General features: G+C 38.7%; 1 protein-coding gene across 4 annotated transcripts in view; it reads left to right on the top strand.

Annotated features, from left to right (window-relative positions):
• The window catches only part of LOC105622010 (CUGBP Elav-like family member 4), an 82,365-nt gene that overhangs the window by 9,701 nt on the left and 59,162 nt on the right, over nucleotides 1-13,502 (top strand). For 3 of the 4 annotated variants that reach the window (XM_012203443.1, XM_012203445.1, XM_012203444.1), the window contains exon 1: nucleotides 359-479. The exons of the other annotated variant lie outside the window; for it this stretch is intronic. In XM_012203443.1, the coding sequence (XP_012058833.1) occupies nucleotides 374-479 (106 nt within the window). In that variant the 5' untranslated portion in view covers nucleotides 359-373. Of the gene's footprint in view, nucleotides 1-358; nucleotides 480-13,502 lie in introns of those variants that run through there. 4 annotated transcript variants of the gene reach the window in all.

Raw genomic sequence — 13,502 nt, 5'->3', positions numbered from 1 at the left:
CTTATATAGTACGTACGTACGTACGTAAGTAACGTAGTAGTAGTACGTCGTCGTCGTACGGTTACGTACGTAGTGTACTACATAGATATAGTTAGTTTATTATTATATATATATATATATATATATATATATATATATATACATATATTATATATCTATATATCCCTATCTCCCTCCCTTTAGGATGGTGGATGCTGGTGTAACCGTGTAACTTTGTCGTTCTCGGTGTTAGCCGCAAGATCTTCTCTTTAACGCCTATATAACGCTTAGCTCACACACAGAACTGACTAACGTTGTTCTTTCTTTTTTTCTCTGTTCCCTCTATTTCGCAACGTGCCGTCATCGACCCGCAGACAGAAAGCTGTTCGTTGGTATGTTAAGCAAGCAACAAACTGAAGACGATGTGCGACAGCTGTTTACTACCTTCGGTTCAATAGAGGAGTGCACCATCCTCCGTGGACCCGACGGAAGCAGTAGAGGTGAGTGCTCATTGTCAGCTGTTTACATAATATATTTGGTAACTGTTGCATGATTAGTAATCGTGTATACAAACAAGTGTATACAATCAATTTTCTCAACCTATCTCCGAAATAAATATTTCCTCGAAAAAATTACGATTTAAGTATCACCCGCTTATTTCAATTTTGTATTCAACATGAAAAATTCGTAAAAACATACGTGAGAATCGCAGATATTGTGACCAACGATTCACTATCATAAAAAGTTCAAAGATCGCCGATAAAGGAATTTAAAAATAGCTTCAGTGCTTCAGTCCCTGAGGGATTAAGCACGAAAACTGTATTCTCTCTAGAACTAAGTGTACCGTAACGTGGTGCGCGTATATTTTTATGTCGTAGGATAAAAGCATAGGCACATTGTCCATAAAAATACGGGTATCTGTGCAATTTTTAGCCGCAGGGCGAGATATTCGCGTCCCTCTTTACTGCACGATCGTTTTACGTCTTCGCTGCGCATTATCTCTTTTATTCCATTCATACAGTTTTAATCTTTAAAAAATTAGCGAACATAACTATTTGTGAAGTAAAAGCTTATGTAATTTCAATGCTATTGTTTCATCTTGTTAGCGTGTAAAAGCAATTAATTTCATGATATATAGAATGCAATAAATGCTCATTGTATTTCAGTTTCTATTAATAATTGCAACTAAAAATTTACAGATTTATTAATTTTTTTTTTTTATTATTAAAATAAAGTTTAATTTGAATTAAAAAATTGAGTTTTTGTAATTTTAAAGATCTCTCATACATTTTTTATCATAAAAGAAAAGTGACATTTTGTTAAAGAAAAATTTGTTTTAAAATGATCGAGAAATAAAAAAGAGGTAGTGTGGTAACCTTAGACACTTTGTACATCATCATTTGAGAGAGCCATGAAGCTCATAATCCGCGGCGCCTTTAGGCATTTTCATCGAACGATGAAGCGACAAAGAGACTCTCCGGGGCACTTGCTTTTCAGAGGGGATGAGGACGAACGGACTCCGCGAAATTAATCACGAGATGAGGCAGCAAAAGGGAAGGAGGGCGACTATCTCAAAGGAAAGAAGGCAATTGCCTCGACCAAGTATTACGAGAAGGAAAAAAGAGATAGAGACCGCCCGACGATGATGCACGACTAAGCCCAGGCGGAAGGATATAATCGCGACGGCATTTGAATATTTGCTCGCGCTGTAAACAGCACGAAAGGATAGATAAGGCGGCAAGGGGATGGATGTAATTCGGGCGGGGATAACTGACGGAATGGCGGACGAAAAGTGAGCGCGGAGCTGCAGTCGGACGAAGCGGCGAGAGCAATAATTTCCGCTGGACGAGGCGGCGAAATTTAAATATTTTCATTCAAGAGTGAAGACCTCGCGATGCGTCTTCACTCGGAAGGTAACTAGAGGAGGGGAGGAGGGTAGCAACGAGCTACAGAGGTGATCGAAGAAAATGGAAAAGCAAGGCGGACCGGCGAAAAGGAAAAGAGAAGAAAGGGGGAGGGAGAAGAGTGAGAGCGAAGAAGAGATAGGGTAAACCGAGGGCCGGGAGAAATAAGGAAACGGGTAGGAAGAGCGCGGGTAGGCAGGCGCGAATGTAATTAAATTCCACTTTGAAGTGAAACTCACTTTCAGCAGTTAATAAGATTTTGATTCGCAGTCGGTGACGTAACGCAGCGCGCCCATCGTCTTTGGCAGGTAGGCGCTGCTCGCTCGCGACGATGAAGGAAGCACGGAACACACCAAGAAGGAGAAGTAAGAACGGAAGTAGTATGCAAGAGAAGGAGCTTTACAATGTGCGAAGTCTGTGCTTCTTCGCTTCGAGCAAAGACCAAGCCCACCGCCCGGCCTCTCTCGTCCTACGGTTCCACCGTTGCGTCAGAGCTCCGGTTCTTTGTCGAAAGCCAGAACGATGTTGCGCCAGCTCTCCGAGCTCTTTAATTAAAATTACGCGAACGCGCACACCACGACGACAGTTTCCAACCGGTAGTCGGTTTATCACGTAGAATGCATTCGCAATTGCTCGCCGAGAATCTCAGGTATGTCGCCCCGACAATTACAATACCTTTGACGAAATGAAGCACGCAAGGTCTGAACGCAATCTCAAGCTTAATCTCTGCACTTCGCAAAGTTGACCTTCCGCATTAGGCAAGGTCGATCAAGGCAACGTTAACCACATCTCGGTCGCATCCATTTCTCCGAATCTCCCGAAACGAGTTCTAATTCTACGAGTTCCTATTCTCAGCTAGCGCTTAGAGGGCGAATCTTCCAGAGATAATTCCACCGCAATTCCAACCGCGACATTCGTCCTTGGACACTGTCAGAACGAAGTTACTCAGCGGGGATAGATGTGCTTGCCGTGGGGAAGGGCCTGATCACTTATTCCGCGCAACTCCGCGGCATATCCCACGCCCCGATCTCGTCCCGGTAGAAACTTTCCCAACACGCTTCATCACCGCTCGCCGAGCCTCGGTCGAGTTTCATAACTAGCTAATCCGACCCGTAATAGAGAGATCAAGCAGAGCTCCAACGAGCGCGGCCGTGTGTGTGTATGTGCGTGCGTGTGCATGTGTGTGTGTGTGTGTGTGTGTGTGTGTGTGTGTGTGTGTGTGTGTGTGTGTGAATACAGACACACATACATACACATAACATATATATCGCTATACTGGCCTATGTGGCACCAAAATTACAACGGAGAAGATATCGTTTCGGTAACTCTTATTCTGGCATCATCCGTCAGTAAAGCACGGGGATCAGTTACACGTCGGGAATGTAAATGCACACGACCGGAATATCCTGTTATATACTTAACTCGCACAATTTCCGTCAGCTGGTGACCTTCCAATGAGTAACGACGATCGAAAGTTATCAGCGATATCCACCGTCGCTCTTTGCTTCCATTCGCTATTCTTTCAACTTAACTTTTCTTATCGGATAATGTTACCTATCTCGAAAGGTGATGGAAGATTTGTCGATAACGAGAAGTCTAAAAAAAGAAGATCTTTGAGTTCTTAGGGAGATATGATCGTCATCATTCCCCGTTGTTGTCGTCGTCTTCGCCGTTGCTGTCATCGTCGTCGAAACGACGCACTGCGTTATCCCTCCTCCGCAGCTTTTCCTCAAGCCATCCCGTCATCTCCCAGGAGGAAGAGGGGAACGACGATGGAGCTCTTCGTCCAATTATTTTTCCCTCGCTTCGAAACATTTCAACGCCACTTCAACGAACGAACTCGTTCTATTCTCGTTGCCGCGCAACCCTCTCCGCCACCCTACGGAAGAACAGAACCGCGTCACTTCTTCCCCGGTTCGCTCCGATTCTCTGTCGGAGTTACATCCCCTTCTAGCTGTGCGTACGCGATCCCAACTGGGCCCACCCCTTAACGCGAAGTCCGCATTATTTCAATTGCGCGAACAGCAATAATTCACTAAGAAGATTATAAAATGTTTATGAATAATGGAACAAAGTATATATATATATATATATATATATATATATATATATACTGAGGGAAGTTCTTCTATCACGAAACGCAGGAAGGTACACTTGTCGAGGTAACACCACGCTATATTACAGTAAAACGAAGGCACCTTCTGTGGTAGCAATCGAATCATGTGCGTCACGATTGCGCAACCGTGTGCCGTAAGCGCGATACGATTATTCAAACCGGGGAAACAATTCCGTGCATTAAGTCGTAATAACATTGCGCGTCGGTATTCCCGATCCTCTTTTGTCGCCAAGACTCGCAAAACGCGGTATTTGGTACTCACAGCCCCAGCCGCCGCACTAACTATCGGGTGGCATTATGTAATTAAAACATTTAACCACCCCCTCTCCCCCTCCCTTCCCCCACCGAGCACGAGAGAAGTACAATAGATCATGAGTTCGCGAGTTACTGCGCGAATAATGCAATTACGAGAAACATTATATCGTTCGCTTCAAGATCTCACTTTAAGGGATGCGGCGGATGCTAATTTACTCGGTTTTAACATAACGTCTATCGCTTTATGCAGACTTAAAGCTTCTGATGTGTCGCTATAAACATATTACGATTAGTAATCTTGTAAGAATTAAAATGAAAATTTTAATTGAGAGAACCAACTAAAAGCAAATGATATTTCTGCAATTCGCGAATTGCTAAGTGTTCTATGTCAATATGTTCTTGCAGTCGATCCGTTAATAATGTATGCGTTTCATGGACTACAAACGAATGTTTAGGGATTAAACACGAGCGACGTGCAATCGGCTGTTTTCTCAGCACATTTGTGTCAGTACGATTTATCGTCGTGGTAATAGTTAGCGCCCTTTAAATCGTCGCTCCAATTCGCCGATTATAGTACCACGTGGATGGGTAGGCACTCGCATTTATTCGCGCGAAATCATTTCCGATCATTTTCGATGGAGCTTTCGTTTTTGACTGCGCGATGTAAAGAGATTGCGACGGCCGCGTTAACGATATTGCTGACGGGAAATATGACGAATCAATAATTTCCTCAGCCTAGCATTTTATGATGGGGCATTAAACGAGCGATGGTTATCGACGATTAATCGTTCGGCTGTCACTTGCACCGGCGCGTCCACGCGCGGTATGTATCGTGCCTTAATACGCGCGGACAATTTGCATTCTTTATCTTCGACACGCACATGGAACGTATGCCTCCATTATTGCACAAGCACGGGATATATTACTGTCATGAGGATTATAGGCAAAAATATTCTGCGCTTTACGGGTACACTCTCATTATCGCGAGGCTATAAACTTGTCCGTCCTCATTATCCGTGCAGTTATCAAGCTGTAATTCCATTAATGATTCTACTTATTACGATGCGATGAAAATTGTAGAATATAAACGTAGCGTTTCCATGCCATGCTTCCAAGGCGCAATATACAAAACGAATATTAAGTGTGGTGTAAAAAAAATAATCGGAATCGTGATAGAATTGCATATTACAATGATCGATCATCATTTAAAGTGGTGCAAATTGTAGAATATAAACGTAGCGTTTCTGCGCCACGTTTCCAAGGTACACACTGTTAACTTCATAATGTTAAATTATACTCAATTTAAATTTTTAATCATTTCTTATTTCTATAAGTCGTTCTATAAGTCGTCGCAATTTCGTATTTCTATAAGTCGTTAATTTAATTAAAACAACGGAGCTAAATAATTTTATTACAATTTTGAGAAAGTGTATTTAACTCAAATTTAATTTTTTATTTATTAAGTGCACACGTTAATTGTGAATACACGTTATTTACTTTGAAATTATCACAGAAATGAATGATTTACATCTTGACGTACGTGGAAGTTGAAACAACAAAATCTTGTACAACTTAAGAGATTGGATTGTCATTACTTCTTCGATATCCAACAGTAAATCTCGTAAATCTCTAAATCTCGAAGAGTAGAATCTCATTCGAAGAGACTGAAAATTTATCCTGTCCACTCCTGTTCAAGATTTTCACTCTTTTTAGAGTGAGATTTACTCTTTTGAAATGAGATTCACTCCAAAGGAGTGAAATCTCAATTTTTTTTTGGAATATAATATCATGGTAGATTGAACCTTACTCCAAAAAAGGACTTGACATTTCATTCCTTCGGAATCTCATTCCAAAAGAATAAATTCTCTTGAACAAGAGTGGCCGTATTTTCACTCTTTTTTCAAGACAGACTAAATTTTCAGTCTCTTCGAATGAAATTTTACTCCCCGAGATTTAGAGAATATACAAAACGAATATTAAGTATACTGTAAAAAAATGATTGGAATCGTATATCGGTAGAATCGCATATTACATCGAGATGACCGGTCATCATTTATAGTAGTAAAACTACCATCTTGATGTAAGCACCGCTGCCACCTTCTGGCGCCACTCTACCCGTGAAAGAGGGTACTCTCGGGTGGAAGCTCTCAATATGTCCGACCTAATCCTCTCCCAGAGGACTCGGCGTCCCCTCTCGCGCTTTACTTTGCAATACGTACAAACATTTCGAGCCCAGCTGCGCCACGGGATTTAGGAGCTGAGCGATTAATAAATGCTCCGTACGACGAGCTGGCACCAGGACTCTCCGACAGCCACTCGACGAGGAGGCTGCCCGTGATTTACCGTCCGGACTCGCGTGTCTGCATCCAAGCCCCTGCCGCTTCGTCTGGATTTTCGGTGATTTCGCGGCATCGTTATGATTTAGTGCTACGCTCCGTTTGAAACATCGACGACGATCGATCTTGTTCCTTCAACGTTCAAAACTTGGACTAGCGTAAGACGAAGTCGAAGTGACTGACGAATCAGTCGTAGTAGAGAAGCTGATATCTTCGCACTCTCTGTTTAAGAAATACATCCCTTTCGCATTATTCTAATAAATATATATTTAATGCTCAATGCTTGTCATCATTTATTGTAAAAGAATTATATGTAAAATTAATTAATGATTGTAATAGATAATTTTTGGATCTTAAAGATGTATATCTATACATATATAAAACCACAACTTACAAATAAAATTATTCTTCTTTATAGTAATTAAACATTAGCAAAAGTAAATTTACCAATGAATTACGTAAAATGTTTTTAAGTTATGTTATTGATAACAAACGTAAAAATATAAATATAATATTGTAGAATCCTGTTACATTATATTACGAAAAAAAAATATTACACAAATTTGTACATTTATACAGAAACTATAAAATTTATTGTCTAATATAAAGATATATTTACACAATTAGAGATAAAAGTATTCATTTCTGTAAAACAATTTTGTATATTTCCATCTCGATTTCCATCATGAATTATGTAATTTTTACACACATTTGTAATTTTACATACTTTTTTTACAATATACTAGTACAAATTAGTACACCAACAGCATTAAATTTTTATTAGTAAATGCGAATTTGATTTATGACGATGAAGGTCCAGCTTAACATTGCTGTGACAGCACGGAAATAACTACACAGTAATATTATCGACATTGTGATAGAAGGAAACAGCATCAGTATGTACATTATTCGAAAAAAGACCTGCTTTACAAAACTTACTTGCAACTGATTATATGATTACAAGTATGATCGTACTTGATGTCACTCGATGATCACGTAGCATGAGAGTGATCAGGCTAGTAATGGATTATTAAACTTTCCACGTTACTTTACGACATAGTTCTGCAATACCTCACAACCTATAAAGCTACGAAAACGTTTTCCTTTTAACGATCTTCTGAAGTCTGAACCAGTATATAATACGGCTAGTTATTAATAATACTATTACTAGTTTTGAGAGACTTAACACTGTCCTTGCTATTCATTACAATCACGTCGCAATATTTTCGCCATCTCGCATTCAATTCATGAATTCTAATTATTATAGCTTGCCCATTAAATTTCTGTTTATCATAAATTTTTATGTTGATGAATTATTACGCTCTGATCATTCAGCGTTCTTTATGTCAACCATGAAATTATAAAGAATCATTATTGAATGTAAGTAGAATTTCACAAACATTGCTGAGATCAGATTCGAACGTGTCGAATAGCTTTTACGATCAATATGTGCAACATCGTAAATCTGATGAAAATCCCATAAACATTCGGTAGTAACTTGCGCAATATTATTTCGTGGTACGGATATAATATTACTCGATATATATATATATATATATATTATTCGCGAATTCGTATTATCGGCTTTCTGTAATCGTACGGACTAACAAATCGAGAACTTTACACGGTAGCTAAATTAGTCGCAGACTTAAGATTAGTTTTCGTAAACGATTACGAAACGCAGAATTGCACTGGATCGGATATGAAAGTTTCGAACAGAAACGCGGAGAGAAGTCGAGAGAGGGAAAGAGGATGCTGCTTTAGAGTGGTCTGTTAAGCTGCCCACCATGGGTTATATCCGATAACGCACTGCGACGAGCTGTTGCTCGTCGAAGGGACGAAGCGTCGAATCGGGATGGGTAATGCACGAATGTGAAGGTTTATGGGCAATATGGTATATTTACGGTTGACGGGCAAAAGCCGCCATATGGAGGCTAATAGAAGGGGACCGAAGTATCCTCTCTTGCGCTCTTCCTTCTTCCGTCATCTCTGCGAGCTACGTTGGGTGAAAAGCTCGCGGATATTGACGAAGAAGGCTCCCACCACGTGCAATATCCCTCGGTGGATATTGACGCGATGTCAGGCAAGGAACGAACGAAGGAACTGTGAGACGACCGCGAGGATCTTACGACAACCGCATGCTTCTTGCGACCTTTCGTGAACCAGGACGGTAATCGCATTAATATAAAGACGGTAAATCTTGATGCGCACAATGGCGCCTTGTGCCACGACAACAAAGACACGTTGCTTCCTAGCTGTTGTTGCTTACACATTCACAATAGGGTACGTCGTGTCATGACGATCAACGAGGTCGACTCGGTCGACTATAATTCGTGTGAACAGGCAGAGATACCCCTTGTGTGAACACAATTTTATCTTGGAAAAATTGGATATTTCTAAATCAAAATATTATTGAAAATAATGAATCACGAAAATTTTACATACACAAGAAAGTGTTTGATTTATTAAATTAAATAATACACAATCGGCAAAAAAGACACATCGGCGTAGCCGATATTTATTTACTGCTTTTATACACAATGCACACATTTAATTTATTAATAATTATAATACGAAATTGAAGCGATGAGAATAAATCTAATTAAGTAAGAGAAATCCTATTTTCGGTCAAAGCGGATTTTAGTGCTTAAATATTTCGGTGTGAATTTATATACATATCCAATTTTGCAAATCGCGCGTAGAAATCCTTTTCGATTTTAAAATATAATCATGAACAGAACTAGAGCAGTAATATGACATATTAAATTAACAAACAATTTAATATTTTTTTTATAATGATAATAAACACTCTTATAAGAATATTAGATATTAATAAAGTATTAAAAACTGCGAATAATTTACTGCGAAAAATATTAATTCAGCCTTCAAATTTATTAAGTTTATAAAAATTCTAAACATTTATTTTTTGATTCTTCAAAATTTACTATTTGATTTATATCGCTTTTTTCGATAACGATCAGATTAGATTAACCCTACCAGGATAGAGGCAAGAAAAAAGTATACATCTGAGGGTCAAAGATGTCCTATTTTGCATATATATGTATCTTTCAAAAGATATCCATTTGATCTTGATCTTGTTAAATTGACAAAGCAAGCTTACAGCTAGAGAGAGCGGTTCAATTGACATGATACAGATCCTTATCGCGCTTGGCATGTCTCGCGTGACCGAGGGAGAGGGTGCGAGATCTAGTTTGGTGATCCCTCAATGAAAAAGTCCGTGATATAACGTGCGATTTAAATAAATCTGTCACACGAGTCGTTATTTATATCACCCTCTCGCCATTCACTTTCGGAATGTGTTTGCATGCGGGATTTTGGTGCACTGCCGAGGTCAGAGCCAAATGTCGAAACTCTCAATACATTAAATGCATCATACAGTCGGTAGATAGATTTACTTCTTCTCGGACGACGATGATTTATCGCAATGCTGTTTATTGAAGCGCATCCAGTTAATCAAAATAATCCTCCGAAAATACTATCAATAGAGATGGTATCAATATCACGGTATGTTTTTTTCTAAGTTTTCTCATCTCAAAATAACATCATATTAAAAAGTTGACTGGAAAGGTTTCAAAACAAATGTATTTTTTACTATTATATTTACAATATCAGAATACTTGAAAAGTGAAGTAAATTGAAAAATCTATCGAAAAATATATTCTAAACCAAATACATGCGAGCAACAACTTTTCTTAACATTGATTGAAGAAAACTTAGAACCCAACAGAAGCAACTGGGATAAACTAATTATTTTTAACGTGTTAAAAAATTCGAGCTAAAATTTTTTAATAGGTGCAAATTTGATTTGCGATGATGATGGGAAATTCAACTTTAATAGAGATGTTTTCATACTTCAGAAACTCTCCAGGAGAGCAGAGTTCATTAGATTTTATCGTTTCCCTCCCACTGTTATGATCGTTACACATTCTTATTAAGTAACGACGAGAGTTGCGAATTGTATGAGAAAACCATCGCATATAAAACTGGGTGGAGGGTGTGGCGAAATTTCTTTGATCTTTCATCTTGTTGAACCTAAAAAAAGCAAGGTAGATATATGGATACGAAATTCTCTTTCTATTATTGTCTTATTAATCGAATTTTATTTCAGGAGAGAGAGAGAGAGAGAGAGAGAGAGACCTGGGAGTATTTTACTCTTTAAATCTCGTGGAGTGAAATCTCATTCAAAGAGACTAAAAATTTAGCCTGTTTTGAAAAAAAGGCTCACTCTTGTTCAAGAGATTTTTATTCTTTTTAGAATAAGATTTACTCTTTTGACATGAGGTTCACTCCAAAGGAGTGAAATTTCAATCCCTTTTTTGAAATAAGATGTAACTGTTCATTCCAAAAAAGGGATTGAGATTTCAGAGTAAATCTCATTCAAAAAGAATGAAAATCTGCCACTCTTAAACAAAAATGACCATGTTTTCATTCCTTTTTCAAGACAGGCAAATTTTCAGTCTCTTCGAGAAATTTCACTCTAAGAGATTTAGAGAGCAGAAATCTTCAAGAGATTGGACACGATTTAGTCTGCCATATTTTTCAGGACCTTAAGATAGATTGAGATACCCACGCATCTCATTTCTATCTTATACTCTCACATCTATCTTATTGTATCTTAAACGTCCTAAAAATATCTACACAAGTTATTTAAACTGTCCAGTCTTTAGTTTACTTGAGGATCTCTCTCTATTGTATTCTACTCTTAACATTGTTCCATCTCTTTCTAAGTCTGTCAAGATGATCTCGATATTATATTTCGTTCAGTACTACTGGAAGAAACACTCGATGCCCTTCGCGAAATACATTTCATAATTGACGGGGAGTCTACGAACCGGACCCTCCGAATACCGCAGCCTTGCCAGTCCTCCCGCGGCAGATTCATCTGGATTATAATACAAAACTACTCTCCCGCGCACGGCGTATTTACCCGGCATTAAATTACACAGACGGTCGCGCGCGCTGTCGAGGGTCCAGTCCAGTCCAGCGCAGGGCGCCTCGCCGCGCCGGTTTACTTTCATCACATTCAATATTGATCACGCTCAGCGTGCGCGGCTTTATTTATGCAGCGCGGCGCGCATTGTTACACGACCGGTTACGGAAATCGTGTCTCGCTTTGATCAACATGCTGCATCTGCGTCGGATTTTGCCGCAGCTTTTTCTGGCGCGCCGTATTTCATCCCAGCTTCATTCGATGCGTTTCCTTTCTATTTCGTGAGAAAACGAGATCGACTCTTATTAAATCTCAGAATCGCAGCTAGAATAGCGTGATTTTATAATGACGTCACATTCATACTTTATTACGTATCGTATCGTGAAATATTAATCGCTAAACATGTTGCATGATAAAGGATTTCTATCGAAATTTAATATACGTCAGTACGGCTTTAGTCAAATTTCTATTGAAATTTAATGTACGTCAACATGGCTTTATTCCAAATTTCAAAATATATTTACATGAATCACCGCTGAGTCAAGTTATGATGTAAAAACCGCGTTTGTTAGCCATTGACATTGAATCTTGCCCAAGTTTTTTTCCTCGATATCGTCACATCTGGCGTCCGCCACGCGAGTCGTTTTTTCCCGCCTATGTTAGGTGTCTTTCAGAATTTCTTAAGACAATGTAGAGGAAATACACATAAACGTGCGAAGGGATCTACCAGTATTCCCGAGGAAATTCCGGTCACGTACAGCACTTCTGTTTCGCTCGACGGACGTCTCTCGAGAGCGAACATTTACCCATGCAAATTTTTAGTTATGGCTGAAGCATATGAAGGGACGCGCTTTTAGCGCCCGGTAATCCCTGCTTTGCCGTTAAATAAACAATTTTCCTTCATGTCGCGCTTTGGCGAAAATACACGCGAAGAGAAAAAGAGAGAAAACGCATATGAAGCTGCCGATAACGTGCTGCTTCCATAAAACAAAAATATGTGTAACGACACGGCTATACCCGCACGAGAGACTCTTGTCATATAAATTCTCATCTTCATGGCGAGATACTCCGCATAATCGCGACATGAAGGAGAAATTGCACAATCTTGATAATTGCAGCCTCGATTGCTGCAGGAAAACAGCTTATTATTACATTTAGTTAGAGCAATAGTCGAATTAAGATATGAAAATAGAAGGAAGTATAATAACAAATAAATACTGGTTGAAAGAGAATTGTAGGTGTATATTCTATAGAAAAGGCAGGGATTGTATAGAGCGTTATAGAATAGAATTTTATTCTCTTCAGCATTTATAAAGTCAAGAAGGGATTTGGTTTACAAACATTGTTTCTACCTCACTCGTCCATCCTTTCTCACACGCTTTTCTTTTTCATTCACTCTTTAAATTGCCCTATTTTCTGTCTCTTTCTATCCTTATTATATTTCTTTTATCTTATCTATGTCTTAAATATATTATCATATATCTACACGTTTCTTATATTATCACAACCAATACACACAATTCTTTCTGTTTACATTATTGCCTCTCTTTTACTATTTATTTTTATCCTATCCCAATTATCCCACTTACTGTCATGTTTCCTTCCCCCTTCCTTTTTCTCCTTTTATTAAATTTCTTATCTCTATCTCTTCTTAACCTTTTTATCTTTCCTTTTGTTTTATCTAATTCCTCATTTCATAACCAATACCTTTCCTTTATTTCTCCCTACTAACTCCTTGAATCTATCCTTCATCTCAGCACACCCATTTATGTAATGCTCTTGTATAAAGCATTATATAAGAGAATGTCAAGAAGTAAAAGATCGATTTGTAGATTATAGGGAAGAATAAAGAAAAAATTTTAAATAGAAAATGTGGAGGAAGGTTTAGATAAAAGGAAAGACAAGATATTAATGAAATTATGGAAGAATGGAGATAACAAAGAAAAAAGAAAAGAGAGTAG

This window comes from Atta cephalotes (assembly GCF_000143395.1).
Source record: "Atta cephalotes unplaced genomic scaffold scaffold00039, whole genome shotgun sequence".
In the NCBI taxonomy this organism is placed as follows: Eukaryota; Metazoa; Arthropoda; class Insecta; order Hymenoptera; family Formicidae; genus Atta; species Atta cephalotes.
This window is presented reverse-complemented; position numbering and strand designations above follow the sequence as displayed.